Source organism: Rana temporaria (genome assembly GCF_905171775.1).
Source record: "Rana temporaria chromosome 8 unlocalized genomic scaffold, aRanTem1.1 chr8a, whole genome shotgun sequence".
Classification (NCBI taxonomy): domain Eukaryota; kingdom Metazoa; phylum Chordata; class Amphibia; order Anura; family Ranidae; genus Rana; species Rana temporaria.
The window spans coordinates 53,330-68,578 of NW_024404473.1; the positions used below are offsets into that span (position 1 = coordinate 53,330).

At 60.0% G+C, this 15,249-nt stretch overlaps 1 protein-coding gene across 3 annotated transcripts in view; it reads right to left on the reverse strand.

Moving 5' to 3' along the window:
* Positions 1-15,249, reverse strand: part of LOC120921891 (oocyte zinc finger protein XlCOF7.1-like) — a 44,862-nt gene continuing 29,613 nt past the window's right edge. For 2 of the 3 annotated variants that reach the window (XM_040334387.1, XM_040334389.1), the window contains exons 3-5: positions 14,253-14,408; positions 14,050-14,173; positions 1-1,517 (exon numbers count right to left, since the gene is read on the reverse strand). In XM_040334387.1, coding sequence (XP_040190321.1) covers positions 238-1,517; positions 14,050-14,173; positions 14,253-14,408 — 1,560 coding nt within the window. In that variant the 3' untranslated portion in view covers positions 1-237. The remainder of the gene's footprint in view (positions 1,518-14,049; positions 14,174-14,252; positions 14,409-15,249) is intronic. The other variant, XM_040334390.1, reaches the window with a different exon arrangement.

The window sequence follows — 15,249 nt, forward strand, 5'->3', positions numbered from 1 at the left end:
CATATTCATGAAAGGACCGTACCATAGCTATGAATGGATCATACCATATTCATGAATGGACCGTACCATAGCTATGAATGGATCATACCATATTTATGACCATCAGTAGAGATTTCTGTGGCTATGTGCCGTCATTACCCGTCCATGTGGCGCCATATCAGGTACGTCCCGTATAATCACTACAGACTGTCCTAACTTCCCGGGGGGCTTTGTGCACCAAGACCAGCGATTGTCCATCTAGAAGCAGCCGGAGTCTCTCTTGTGAATTTTGACGTGGCGGTTGAAGTGACTTTTACTGCCGAAGCGTTTTCCGCATTTGGCGCAGGAATAGGGGCGTTCCCCGGTGTGGATGCGGTTGTGGGTGGTGAGGTTGGACTTCTTGGTGAAACATTTGCCGCAGTGGAAGCAGACGTAGGGGCGCTCTCCCGTATGGATCCTCTGATGGGTCACCAGGGTTGAGTTGTGGGCAAAGCGTTTCCCGCAATGGAAACAGGCGTAGGGCCGCTCTCCGGTGTGGATCCTCTGATGGGTCATGAGATGCGTGTAATAGGCAAAGCATTTCCCACAATAGGCGCAGACGTAAGAGGTGTCCTTGTTGGGCGCCCGCGGATGCACAAAGAGGGGCGGGGCCTCAGTGAAGTCACATGTGTACGGGGAAAGTTTTTCGGTTTTGACAGACTTGGTGCTGAAATAGAAGGGATTCCCGCATTGTCCTCCTTGTGTGCGATCCAAGACGCCATACACGTCCGGGAAATGGTCGTCTTCCCCGGACAGAGGCTCCTCCTTACACCCCGATAAGTAGTCTGCCGGAGTGTAGACCTCATTGTCCAAGGCCCCGATGTACATGGAGGAATATCGGCCCTGACTATACAGGTCCTCCTGCATCCCATCTGCAGGGATAGAACAATCGTTGTCCGTCAGATTTTCCTCCTCACACGAGACGGGTTCCTGCTTAATATACACCAACCGGCACGGCGTGTCTTCCGGAGACACGGAATTGTAGGCATCCGATAGGTTGTCCTCTTCACAGGCCTCGTCATATGTCATAGTGGAGGTATACAAGATGTGATTGGGAGGTGTGGGACCATCCCGGCCCATCGATTGTGTCTGAGATGAAGGCAAGTCCTTGACTGTCCCTCCAATCCGCGTGTCGTCCGCTCCTCCCTCATCCTCCGTCCTCCATACCTGAGATGAAGGCAAGTCCTTGACTGTCCCTCCAATCCTCGTGTCCTCCGCTCCTCCCTCATCCTCCGTCCTCCATACCTGAGATGAAGGCAAGTCCTTGACTGTCCCTCCAATCCGCGTTGTGTCCGCTCCTCCCTCATCCTCCGTCCTCCATACCTGAGATGAAGGCAAGTCCTTGACTGTCCCTCCAATCCGCGTGTCGTCCGCTCCTCCCTCATCCTCCGTCCTCCATACCTGAGATAGGACATCCCTTTCTGGTGTCGCCTCCCTCTGATATTTCTCGGTGACGGAGGAAGGCGATGCCGATGGTGTACTTCTGTACAGATATTTATCTGGAAGAGAGACGAGACTTGTGATATGTCTTTATATAGCATTTCCCAATTACCAGCACAATCCTTTCCTAGGAGTCCATCTTTACCCTTCAATCTCTGGGTACACCTACCTTCAGGACACTGGCAAATAAGGAAAGCTGCAGGGACGTTCCCTCTATAACCCCTCCCACTCCCAGCAGGGACACCCCCACCATAGCCACTGTGATGCAATTGCCTATATGCTTCAGTCTAATGCTCTCCCTGCTAACTTAATGCTGTGAGTTACAGGTAACAGGTGTTTCATGTGTGATTCATCTCTCTCTGTAAAGACTGTTCATATGTTAAATAAGGCTAGCTTTTGAAAGGCCTTTAATTGTGTGATAACCCTGTCTACAACCTAGTGATTCTCAGAGGTGTTAATAGGTGTCAAACTGGATGCAGACGAAACGTCTGCTTAGGAAACTCAAGTGTGTGAAGGTGGTTTGTTGTGTAAGGAATGTGCAGTGATTAGACATGATAATTGTCGGTCGGTGCCGACCTGTCTGGAATGTTTTAGTAATTAGCCTTAGTGTGTGATTAGGGGGGCGGAGATTTGTCATTGTAACAGTTTTGGAAATGACATATAAGCTGTGTGTGATTTAACATTAAAGTCTGTGTTGTTCTAGCAGTAAGCTTGGCATGTGTGGCTTTCTGGGCGATTCCAGGGATATCCCTCCTCGTGGAATATTGGGGTGATTTTCGTTATGGGAAGAAGGGAACGTTGACGGGGATATCATACGGATACCGTCACAATTGGTTGGTAGCAGTGGGATTTTCCCTTCTATTCCCCTTCACACCCGGATTCCAAGCAGACACTGGAAGAACTACTGGAAGTTCGTGGAAGGATTGCTAGCAACAAAACCAAGCGGGTCATCATAGCAGAATCAATGGAGATAGACCAGGAGGACGGGATTGCAGCAACGCCAGCAGTACAAGAGATGGAGACACCAGTGATTCAGGAGGAGGAATCGCCAGCCAACAAGCTAATGAGAGAGAAGCTAGCGTGGTTCGGCCCGAACCCAACGCCGGATGTGGTGCTGAAAGTGATGGACCTATTAGTAAACGCAGAACTACAGTTAAAACTGGCAGCAGTCCAACAAGCAGCCGCACCTTCTACGAACAGTGAGTACAGCACAGCAGACACAAGGAAGATTCCGTTTAGCGCTTTTAAAGCTTTTGATGAAAAGGACTGTGAAATTGATAACTACCTGGCGGATTTTGAGCGACAATGTAACCTGCACCGAATAGCTAGAAGAGAGTGGGTTGCAATATTGTCAGGCAAACTGTCAGGCAAAGCTTCTGATGCTTTCCGGACCGTGCCAGATCAGGATATCCATAGCTACGCCAGGGTTAAAGAAGCGCTCCTGGCTCGTTATGCAGTAACCCCAGAGTCCCACCGACAGAAGTTCAGGGACTCACGCAAAACCACGAAAGACTCTTACGCGGAATGGGCATGCCAGTTGTCCCGGTCGGCCTCTAACTGGGTTAACAGCAGCCAGGCCACCACCGCAGAGGACATTTTGCAACTAATGCTCCTGGAGCAATTTTACAATCACATCCAGACAGATGTCAAAGATTGGGTGAGAGATCGCAGGCCCATGACTCTACCAGAGGCCGCGATGTTGGCGGATGAATATGCGGATACTCGCAAGACGAACCAGGTCACACCACGGGTACAACCTCCACGACCAACGGCGCCCTCACACCCACCAGCCGCTAGATACCCACCTCCTAACAGACCGGTGACATCTAGCCCTCGCTATCCACGCCAGGAGGACAACGAACAACGCTGCTTCCGGTGCAAACAGTTGGGTCACTTCAAGCAGAATTGCCCCCTGAATGACAACACCAGATCAAATTGGTCTCAACCTGGGTACCGCCCACCAGCAGCAGCCCATTGTGTAGACTCGGCTTGGGATCCCCAGGAGCTGGGTCCGGAAGAACCATCGGACACCATTTACGAAGCCCTCATGGTACAATCTGTTATTACGGACAACAGGGAACACCATTGTCAGCTGGTCATGGGCGACAGCCATGAGCCGGAGGGGCCTTGGAGGGAGCAGGGCAGAAAGAGGCACCGCCTGCTACCCCCCAAGAAGAAGAGGTCCTGGAAGCCGTATAACAAGCTGACCTGGGAGGAGAAGAAGCGACTGGAGGAGAGGGAGTCGCAGCGGGCGTCCCAGATGCGGGCCGAGATGTTCGCCAAGGGCCCACCGGTGGCCCCTTACAACACCACCCAGTTCCTGATGATGAAGGACCACGTGGAAAGCCTGCAGGACATGAGCAAGCAGGAGCTGATCCGTGAGTACATGGAGCTGGAGGAGTGCATAAGCCGCATGGAGGAGGAGAACAACCACCTGAGGTCACAGCAGGCTGACCCCCCCAGGCTCCATGAACTGGAGATGGAGCTGGAGAAGCTCAAAGAGGAGAACTGGCGGCTGCGGAGGGAGCAGAGGGTGGCTGACCCTATGGGGCCCTGATCCCCCCCCCCGGACTCTGAGCACCAGTGCTACAGCATTTCAACAAATATAACTTTTTCTTTTTTATGAATCTCCTGTGATTGTCACTTCAGAGCCATAACCTGCCCCTCCCATAGCGGGACACCTAGATGGCGGCGCACAGACCCATTCGCCGTCTTCACACTGACTTCTGGTGACTCTGCAGATCGCACAAAGACTTGGGGACTGACCGGCGTGTGATCTGACGACCCGGTGACATACCTGAGTCTGAAGCAGTTGCCAAGGGAGGTCAGTCACGCCAAACGGAGTTAACCTCGGACTAAAAGCTCTGAACCCGTCAACCCTACTGGACCAGGGAAGGTCCAACCGGGTTTGCCGGAGCAGGGAGAAAAGGGGGGGCCATTGTGATGCAATTGCCTATATGCTTCAGTCTAATGCTCTCCCTGCTAACTTAATGCTGTGGGTTACAGGTAACAGGTGTTTCATGTGTGATTCATCTCTCTCTGTAAAGACTGTTCATATGTTAAATAAGGCTAGCTTGTGAAAGGCCTTTAATTGTGTGACAACGCTGTCTACAACCTAGTGATACTCAGAGGTGTTAATAGGTGTCAAACTGGATACAGACGAAACGTCTGCTTAGGAAACTCAGTGTGTGAAGGTGGTTTGTTGTTTAAGGAATGTGCAGTGATTAGACATGATAATTGTCGGTCGGTGCCGACCTGTCTAGAATGTTTTAGTAATTAGCCTTAGTGTGTGATTAGGGGGGTGGAGATTTGTCATTGTAACAGTTTTGGAAATGACATATAAGCTGTGTGTGATTTAACATTAAAGTCTGTGTTGTTCCAGCAGTAAGCTGGTCTCATGTGTGGCTTTCTGGGCGATTCCAGGGATATCCCTCCTCGTGGAATATTGGGGTGATTTTCGTTATGGGAAGAAGGGAACGTTGACGGGGATATCATACCGATACCGTCACAGCCACTCCCTGCAGGGACACCCCCACCATAGCCACTCCCAGCAGGGACAACCCCACCATAGCCACTCCCAGCAGGGACACCCCCACCAGAGCCACTCCCAGTAGGGACATCCACACCAGAGTCACTCCCAGCAGGGACATCCCCACCAGAGCCACTCCCAGCAGGGACATCCCCACCATAGCCACTCCCAGCAGGGACACCCCCACCATAGCCACTCCCAGCAGGGACACCCCCACCATAGCCACTCCCAGCAGGGACACCCCCACCAGAGCCACTCCCAGTAGGGACATCCACACCAGAGTCACTCCCAGCAGGGACATCCCCACCAGAGCCACTCCCAGCAGGGACATCCCCACCATAGCCACTCCCAGCAGGGACACCCCCACCATAGCCACTCCCAGCAGGGACACCCCCACCAGAGCCACTCCCAGTAGGGACACCCCCACCAGAGCCACTCCCAGCAGGGACATCCCCACCATAGCCACTCCCAGCAGGGACACCCCCACCATAGCCACTCCCAGCAGGGACACCCCCACCATAGCCACTCCCAGCAGGGACATCCCCACCATAGCCACTCCCAGCAGGGACATCCTCACCATAGCCACTCCCAGCAGGGACATCCCCACCATAGCCACTCCCAGCAGGGACACCCCCACCATAGCCACTCCCAGCAGGGACATCCCCTATATAGCCCCTCCCACTCCCAGCATGGGCATGCAGGGACATCCCCACCATAGCCACTCCCAGCAGGTAGGGGTTACAGAGGGAATGTCCCTGCTGGGAGTGGGAGGGGTTATAGAGGGGATGTCCCTGCTGGGAGTGGGGAGGGGATGACCCTGCTGTGACTGGGAGGGGGGAGGGGTTATAGAGGGGGTGTCCTCCTAACCCTCCCGCCCGTCCCGACATCTCCTCCTAACCCTCCCGCCCGTCCCGACATCTCCTCCTAACCCTCCCGCCCGTCCCGACATCTCCTCCTAACCCTCCCGCCCGTCCCGACATCTCCTCCTAACCCTCCCGCCCGTCCCGACATCTCCTCCTAACCCTCCCGCCCGTCCCGACATCTCCTAACCCTCCCGCCCGTCCCGACATCTCCTCCTAACCCTCCCGACATCTCCTCCTAACCCTCCCGCCTGTCCCGACATCTCCTCCTAACCCTCCCGCCATCTCCTCCTAACCCTCCCGCCTGTCCCGACATCTCCTCCTAACCCTCCCGCCATCTCCTCCTAACCCTCCCGCCTGTCCCGACATCTCCTCCTGACCCTCCCACATCTCCTCCTAACCCTCCCGCCATCTCCTCCTAACCCTCCCGCATCTCCTCCTAACCCTCCCGCCCGTCCCGACATCTCCTCCTAACCCTCCCGCATCTCCTCCTAACCCTCCCGCCCGTCCCGACATCTCCTCCTAACCCTCCCGCCCGTCCCGACATCTCCTCCTAACCCTCCCACATCTCCTCCTAACACTCCCGCCATCTCCTCCTAACCCGCCCGTCCCGACATCTCCTCCTAACCCTCCCGCCATCTCCTCCTAACCCTCCCGCCCGTCCCGACATCTCCTCCTAACCCTCCCGCCCGTCCCGACATCTCCTCCTAACCCTCCCGCCCATCCCGACATCTCCTCCTAACCCTCCCACATCTCCTCCTAACCCTCCCGCCTGTCCCGACATCTCCTCCTAACCCTCCCACATCTCCTCCTAACCCTCCCGCCTGTCCCGACATCTCCTCCTGACCCTCCCACATCTTCTCCTAACCCGCCCGTCCCGACATCTCCTCCTAACCCTCCCACATCTCCTCCTAACCCTCCCGCCCGTCTCGACATCTCCTCCTAACCCTCCCGCCCGTCCCGACATCTCCTCCTAATCCTCCCGCCCGTCCCGACATCTCCTCCTAACCCTCCCGCCCGTCCCGACATCTCCTCCTAACCCTCCCGCCCATCCCGACATCTCCTCCTAACCCTCCCGCCCATCCCGACATCTCCTAACCCTCCCGCCCGTCCCGACATCTCCTAACCCTCCCGCCCGTCCCGACATCTCCTCCTAACCCTCCCGCCTGTCCCGACATCTCCTCCTAACCCTCCCGCCTGTCCCGACATCTCCTCCTAACCCTCCCGCCATCTCCTCCTAACCCTCCCGCCCGTCCCGACATCTCCTAACCCTCCCGCCCGTCCCGACATCTCCTCCTAACCCTCCCGCCTGTCCCGACATCTCCTCCTAACCCTCCCGCCATCTCCTCCTAACCCTCCCGCCTGTCCCGACATCTCCTCCTGACCCTCCCGCCCGTCCCGACATCTCCTCCTAACCCTCCCGCCCGTCCCGACATCTCCTCCTAACCCGCCCGTCCCGACATCTCCTCCTAACCCTCCCGCCATCTACCCCTAACCCTCCCGCCCGTCCCGACATCTCCTCCTAACCCTCCCGCCCGTCCCGACATCTCCTCCTAACCCTCCCACATCTCCTCCTAACCCTCCCGCCATCTCCTCCTAACCCGCCCGTCCCGACATCTCCTCCTAACCCTCCCGCCCGTCCCGACATCTCCTCCTAACCCTCCCGCCCGTCCCGACATCTCCTCCTAACCCTCCCACATCTCCTCCTAACCCGCCCGTCCCGACATCTCCTCCTAACCCTCCCGCCATCTCCTCCTAACCCTCCCGCCCGTCCCGACATCTCCTCCTAACCCTCCCACATCTTCTCCTAACCCGCCCGTCCCGACATCTCCTCCTAACCCTCCCGCCCGTCTCGACATCTCCTCCTAACCCTCCCGCCTGTCCCGACATCTCCTCCTAACCCTCCCACATCTCCTCCTAACCCTCCCGCCCGTCCCGACATCTCCTCCTAACCCTCCCGCCCGTCCCGCCATCTCCTCCTAACCCTCCCGCCCGTCCCGACATCTCCTCCTAACCCTCCCGCCCGTCCCGACATCTCCTAACCCTCCCGCCCGTCCCGACATCTCCTCCTAACCCTCCCGCCTGTCCCGACATCTCCTCCTAACCCTCCCGCCCGTCCCGACATCTCCTCCTAACCCTCCCGCCCGTCCCGACATCTCCTCCTAACCCTCCCGCCCATCCCGACATCTCCTCCTAACCCTCCCACATCTCCTCCTAACCCTCCCGCCCGTCCCGACATCTCCTCCTAACCCTCCCGCCCGTCCCGACATCTCATCCTAACCCTCCCGCCATCTCTTCCTAACCCTCCCGCCCGTCCCGACATCTCCTCCTAACCCTCCCGCCATCTCCTCCTAACCCTCCCGCCTGTCCCGACATCTCCTCCTAACCCTCCCGCCCGTCCCGACATCTCCTCCTAACCCTCCCGCCCGTCCCGACATCTCCTCCTAACCCTCCCGCCCATCCCGACATCTCCTCTTAACCCTCCCACCCATCCCGACATCTCCTCCTAACCCTCCCGCCCATCCCGACATCTCCTCCTAACCCTCCCGCCATCTCCTCCTAACCCTCCCGCCTGTCCCGACATCTCCTCCTAACCCTCCCGCCTGTCCCGACATCTCCTCCTAACCCGCCCGTCCCGACATCTCCTCCTAACCCTCCCACATCTCCTCCTAACCCTCCCGCCCGTCCCGACATCTCCTCCTAACCCTCCCGCCCGTCCCGACATCTCCTCCTAACCCTCCCGCCCGTCCCGACATCTCCTCCTAACCCTCCCGCCCGTCCCGACATCTCCTCCTAACCCTCCCGCCCGTCCCGACATCTCCTCCTAACCCTCCCGCCCGTCCCGACATCTCCTCCTAACCCTCCCACATCTCCTCCTAACCCGCCCGTCCCGACATCTCCTCCTAACCCTCCCGCCATCTCCTCCTAACCCTCCCGCCCGTCCCGACATCTCCTCCTAACCCTCCCACATCTTCTCCTAACCCGCCCGTCCCGACATCTCCTCCTAACCCTCCCGCCCGTCCCGCCATCTCCTCCTAACCCTCCCGCCCGTCTCGACATCTCCTCCTAACCCTCCCGCCTGTCCCGACATCTCCTCCTAACCCTCCCACATCTCCTCCTAACCCTCCCGCCCGTCCCGACATCTCCTCCTAACCCTCCCGCCCGTCCCGACATCTCCTCCTAACCCTCCCGCCCGTCCCGCCATCTCCTCCTAACCCTCCCGCCCGTCCCGACATCTCCTCCTAACCCTCCCGCCCGTCCCGACATCTCCTCCTAACCCTCCCGCCCGTCCCGCCATCTCCTCCTAACCCTCCCGCCCGTCCCGACATCTCCTCCTAACCCTCCCGCCTGTCCCGACATCTCCTCCTAACCCTCCCGCCCGTCCCGACATCTCCTCCTAACCCTCCCGCCCGTCCCGACATCTCCTCCTAACCCTCCCGCCCATCCCGACATCTCCTCCTAACCCTCCCACATCTCCTCCTAACCCTCCCGCCCGTCCCGACATCTCCTCCTAACCCTCCCGCCCGTCCCGACATCTCATTCTAACCCTCCCGCCATCTCTTCCTAACCCTCCCGCCCGTCCCGACATCTCCTCCTAACCCTCCCGCCATCTCCTCCTAACCCTCCCGCCCGTCCCGACATCTCCTCCTAACCCTCCCACATCTCCTCCTAACCCTCCCGCCCGTCCCGACATCTCCTCCTAACCCTCCCACCCGTCCCGCCATCTCCTCCTAACCCTCCCACCCGTCCCGCCATCTCCTCCTAACCCTCCCACCCGTCCCGCCATCTCCTCCTAACCCTCCCGCCCGTCCCGACATCTCCTAACCCTCCCGCCCGTCCAGACATCTCCTCCTAACCCTCCCGCCATCTCCTCCTAACCCTCCCGCCATCTCCTCCTAACCCTCCCGCCCGTCCCGACATCTCCTCCTAACCCTCCCGCCCGTCCCGACATCTCCTCCTAACCCTCCCGCCCGTCCCGACATCTCCTCCTAACCCTCCCGCCCATCCCGACATCTCCTCCTAACCCTCCCACATCTCCTCCTAACCCTCCCGCCCGTCCCGACATCTCCTCCTAACCCTCCCGCCCATCCCGACATCTCCTCCTAACCCTCCCGCCCGTCCCGACATCTCCTCCTAACCCTCCCGCCATCTCCTCCTAACCCTCCCGCCTGTCCCGACATCTCCTCCTAACCCTCCCGCCTGTCCCGACATCTCCTCCTAACCCTCCCACATCTCCTCCTAACCCTCCCGCCCGTCCCGACATCTCCTCCTAACCCTCCCGCCCGTCCCGACATCTCCTCCTAACCCTCCCGCCCGTCCCGACATCTCCTCCTAACCCTCCCGCCCGTCCCGACATCTCCTCCTAACCCTCCCACATCTCCTCCTAACCCTCCCGCCCGTCCCGACATCTCCTCCTAACCCTCCCGCCTGTCCCGACATCTCCTCCTAACCCTCCCACATCTCCTCCTAACCCTCCCGCCCGTCCCGACATCTCCTCCTAACCCTCCCGCCCGTCCCGACATCTCCTCCTAACCCTCCCGACATCTCCTCCTAACCCTCCCGCCATCTCCTCCTAACCCTCCCGCCCGTCCCGACATCTCCTCCTAACCCTCCCGCCCGTCCCGACATCTCCTCCTAACCCTCCCGACATCTCCTCCTAACCCTCCCGCCATCTCCTCCTAACCCTCCCGCCATCTCCTCCTAACCCTCCCGCCCGTCCCGACATCTCCTCCTAACCCTCCCGCCCGTCCCGACATCTCCTCCTAACCCTCCCGACATCTCCTCCTAACCCTCCCGCCATCTCCTCCTAACCCTCCCGCCATCTCCTCCTAACCCTCCCGCCCGTCCCGACATCTCCTCCTAACCCTCCCGCCCGTCCCGACATCTCCTCCTAACCCTCCCGCCATCTCCTCCTAACCCTCCCGCCCGTCCCGACATCTCCTCCTAACCCTCCCACATCTTCTCCTAACCCGCCCGTCCCGACATCTCCTCCTAACCCTCCCGCCCGTCCCGCCATCTCCTCCTAACCCTCCCGCCCGTCTCGACATCTCCTCCTAACCCTCCCGCCTGTCCCGACATCTCCTCCTAACCCTCCCACATCTCCTCCTAACCCTCCCGCCCGTCCCGACATCTCCTCCTAACCCTCCCGCCCGTCCCGACATCTCCTCCTAACACTCCCGCCCGTCCCGACATCTCCTCCTAACCCTCCCGCCCGTCCCGACATCTCCTCCTAACCCTCCCGCCCGTCCCGCCATCTCCTCCTAACCCTCCCGCCCGTCCCGACATCTCCTAACCCTCCCGCCCGTCCCGACTCCTCCTAACCCTCCCGCCCGTCCCGACATCTCCTCCTAACCCTCCCGCCCGTCCCGACATCTCCTCCTAACCCTCCCGCCCGTCCCGCCATCTCCTCCTAACCCTCCCGCCCGTCCCGACATCTCCTCCTAACCCTCCCGCCTGTCCCGACATCTCCTCCTAACCCTCCCGCCCATCCCGACATCTCCTCCTAACCCTCCCGCCCGTCCCGACATCTCCTCCTAACCCTCCCGCCCATCCCGACATCTCCTCCTAACCCTCCCACATCTCCTCCTAACCCTCCCGCCCGTCCCGACATCTCCTCCTAACCCTCCCGCCCGTCCCGACATCTCATCCTAACCCTCCCGCCATCTCCTCCTAACCCTCCCGCCCGTCCCGACATCTCCTCCTAACCCTCCCACATCTCCTCCTAACCCTCCCGCCATCTCCTCCTAACCCTCCCGCCCGTCCCGACATCTCCTCCTAACCCTCCCGCCCGTCCCGACATCTCCTCCTAACCCTCCCGCCCGTCCCGACATCTCCTCCTAACCCTCCCGCCCGTCCCGACATCTCCTCCTAACCCTCCCGCCCATCCCGACATCTCCTCTTAACCCTCCCACCCATCCCGACATCTCCTCCTAACCCTCCCGCCCATCCCGACATCTCCTCCTAACCCTCCCGCCCGTCCCGACATCTCCTCCTAACCCTCCCACATCTCCTCCTAACCCTCCCGCCATCTCCTCCTAACCCTCCCGCCTGTCCCGACATCTCCTCCTAACCCTCCCGCCTGTCCCGACATCTCCTCCTAACCCTCCCACATCTCCTCCTAACCCTCCCGCCCGTCCCGACATCTCCTCCTAACCCTCCCGCCCGTCCCGACATCTCCTCCTAACCCTCCCGCCCGTCCCGACATCTCCTCCTAACCCTCCCACATCTCCTCCTAACCCTCCCGCCCGTCCCGACATCTCCTCCTAACCCTCCCGCCCGTCCCGACATCTCCTCCTAACCCTCCCGCCCGTCCCGACATCTCCTCCTAACCCTCCCGCCCGTCCCGACATCTCCTCCTAACCCTCCCGCCTGTCCCGACATCTCCTCCTAACCCTCCCGCCCGTCCCGACATCTCCTAACCCTCCCGCCCGTCCCGACATCTCCTCCTAACCCTCCCGCCCGTCCCGACATCTCCTCCTAACCCTCCCGCCCGTCCCGACATCTCTTAACCCTCCCGCCATCTCCTCCTAACCCTCCCGCCATCTCCTCCTAACCCTCCCGCCCGTCCCGACATCTCCTAACCCTCCCGCCCGTCCCGACATCTCCTCCTAACCCTCCCGCCATCTCCTCCTAACCCTCCCGCCATCTCCTCCTAACCCTCCCGCCATCTCCTCCTAACCCTCCCGCCCGTCCCGACATCTCCTCCTAACCCTCCCGCCCGTCCCGACATCTCTTAACCCTCCCGCCATCTCCTCCTAACCCTCCCGCCTGTCCCGACATCTCCTCCTAACCCTCCCACATCTCCTCCTAACCCTCCCGCCCGTCCCAACATCTCCTCCTAACCCTCCCGCCCGTCCCGACATCTCCCCCTAACCCTCCCGCCCGTCCCGACATCTCCTCCTAACCCTCCCACATCTCCTCCTAACCCTCCCGCCCGTCCCGACATCTCTTAACCCTCCCGCCATCTCCTCCTAACCCTCCCGCCTGTCCCGACATCTCCTCCTAACCCTCCCACATCTCCTCCTAACCCTCCCGCCCGTCCCAACATCTCCTCCTAACCCTCCCGCCCGTCCCGACATCTCCCCCTAACCCTCCCGCCCGTCCCGACATCTCCTCCTAAAGACATCTCCCCCTAACCCTCCCGCCCGTCCCGACATCTCCTCCTAACCCTCCCGCCTGTCCCGACATCTCCTCCTAACCCTCCCGCCCGTCCCGACATCTCCCCCTAACCCTCCCACATCTCCTCCTAACCCTCCCGCCCGTCCCGACATCTCCTCCTAACCCTCCCGCCCGTCCCGACATCTCCTCCTAACCCTCCCGCCTGTCCCGACATCTCCTCCTAACCCTCCCGCCTGTCCCGACATCTCCTCCTAACCCTCCCACATCTCCTCCTAACCCTCCCGCCCGTCCCGACATCTCCCCCTAACCCTCCCACATCTCCTCCTAACCCTCCCGCCCGTCCCGACATCTCTTAACCCTCCCACATCTCCTCCTAACCCTCCCGCCCGTCCTGACATCTCTTAACCCTCCCGCCCGTCCCGACATCTCCTAACCCTCCCGCCATCTCCTCCTAACCCTCCCGCCCGTCCCGACATCTCCTCCTAACCCTCCCACATCTCCTCCTAACCCTCCCACATCTCCTCCTAACCCTCCCGCCCGTCCAGACATCTCCTCCTAACCCTCCCGCCCGTCCCGACATCTCCTAACCCTCCCGCCTTCTCCTAACCCTCCCGCCCGTCCCGACATCTCCTCCTAACCCTCCCGCCCGTCCCGACATCTCCTCCTAACCCTCCCGCCCGTCCCGCCATCTCCTCCTAACCCTCCCGCCCGTCCCGACATCTCCTCCTAACCCTCCCACATCTCCTCCTAACCCTCCCACATCTCCTCCTAACCCTCCCGCCCGTCCCGACATCTCCTAACCCTCCCGCCCGTCCCGACATCTCCTCCTAACCCTCCCGCCCGTCCCGACATCTCCTCCTAACCCTCCCGCCATCTCTTCCTAACCCTCCCACATCTCCTCCTAACCCTCCCGCCTGTCCCGACATCTCCTCCTAACCCTCCCGCCTGTCCCGACATCTCCTCCTAACCCTCCCGCCTGTCCCGACATCTCCTAACCCTCCCGCCCGTCCCGACATCTCCTCCTAACCCTCCCGCCCGTCCCGACATCTCTTAACCCTCCCACCAAGGAAAACAATCTCTTACCCGGATCCGGGAGGGTGTGGGGATCCTCCATCATGACGTCCTTGTAGAGATCCTTGTGTCCTTCTAAATACTCCCACTCCTCCATGGAGAAATAGACAGTGACATCCTGACACCTTATAGGAACCTGACACACACAATGATACAGTCACCATCCAGACACACCCCTTGTCTGTTACTGGATAATGTCCCAGAATCCTCCTCACCTCTCCTGTCAGCAGCTCAGTGATCTTATTGGTCAGTTCCAGGATCTTCTGCTGGTTCTTTCCTTTAGCCGTCGCCGGGCTCCGAGTTCTGCAGGATCCTCCGGATACAGGCGGACGGGTTCTGTTGGAGTCGAGCTTCTTTACAACGACATAGTCCTGAAAATAGAAGAAAGAGTCGAGTTCTTGTTGCTCATCATAAAAAGAGTCCATTGAGGGAAACCTTTTCCCTTCATTACGGGAGGCCCGTCCAGGAAAATCCCTCCCGCTACCAGCGTGCCAAAACAGTACAGAGAGTGGGATGATAAACACGGGGGGGGAGGGGGCCCGGGGTCAGGGAGGGGCCCGGGTCCTTCCATGGACTTCAGGAAAAGCATTTATTGAGTACAACCCCTTTTCATTTCTCATCCAATGAGAGACATGCAAGTCTTTCACATTCGGGAAATCCAAAAGCAGTCCAATGAAGGGTGAGGGCAGGGCGGCTGATAGGGCAGGACCACCAATCGTCCTGTAGGGGGCCCAGGAAAAACAGAGGGGCCCCATGGCAGGGGGAATCAGTTTAGTCGGGCAGAGGAGAAATGACAGAAGGACGCCCTGTGTGCCTCTCTGCAGCAGCTGAAAGCTGGTTTCTCTCCCTCCCAGTGGCTTTCAGCTGCTGCAGGGAGAGACACAGACACGTGGCATTGTTCCTGCACTGATCCCCTCCCTGTCCTGCCTGCTTCTGATCCATCCCCCCCCCGTGTGCCCTCCTGCCACTGTGACGCCCCCCTCCCCCTCCATGTTCTGCCTGCTTCTGATCCCCCCCCCCCCCCCCGTGTGCCCTCCTGCCACTGTGACGCCCCCCCTCCCCCTCCATGTTCTGCCTGCTTCTGATCCATCCCCCCCCCGTGTGCCCTCCTGCCACTGTGACGCCCCCCTCCCCCTCCATGTTCTGCCTGCTTCTGATCCCCCCCCCGCCCGTGTGCCCTCCTGCCACTGTGACGCCCCCCTCCCCCTCCAT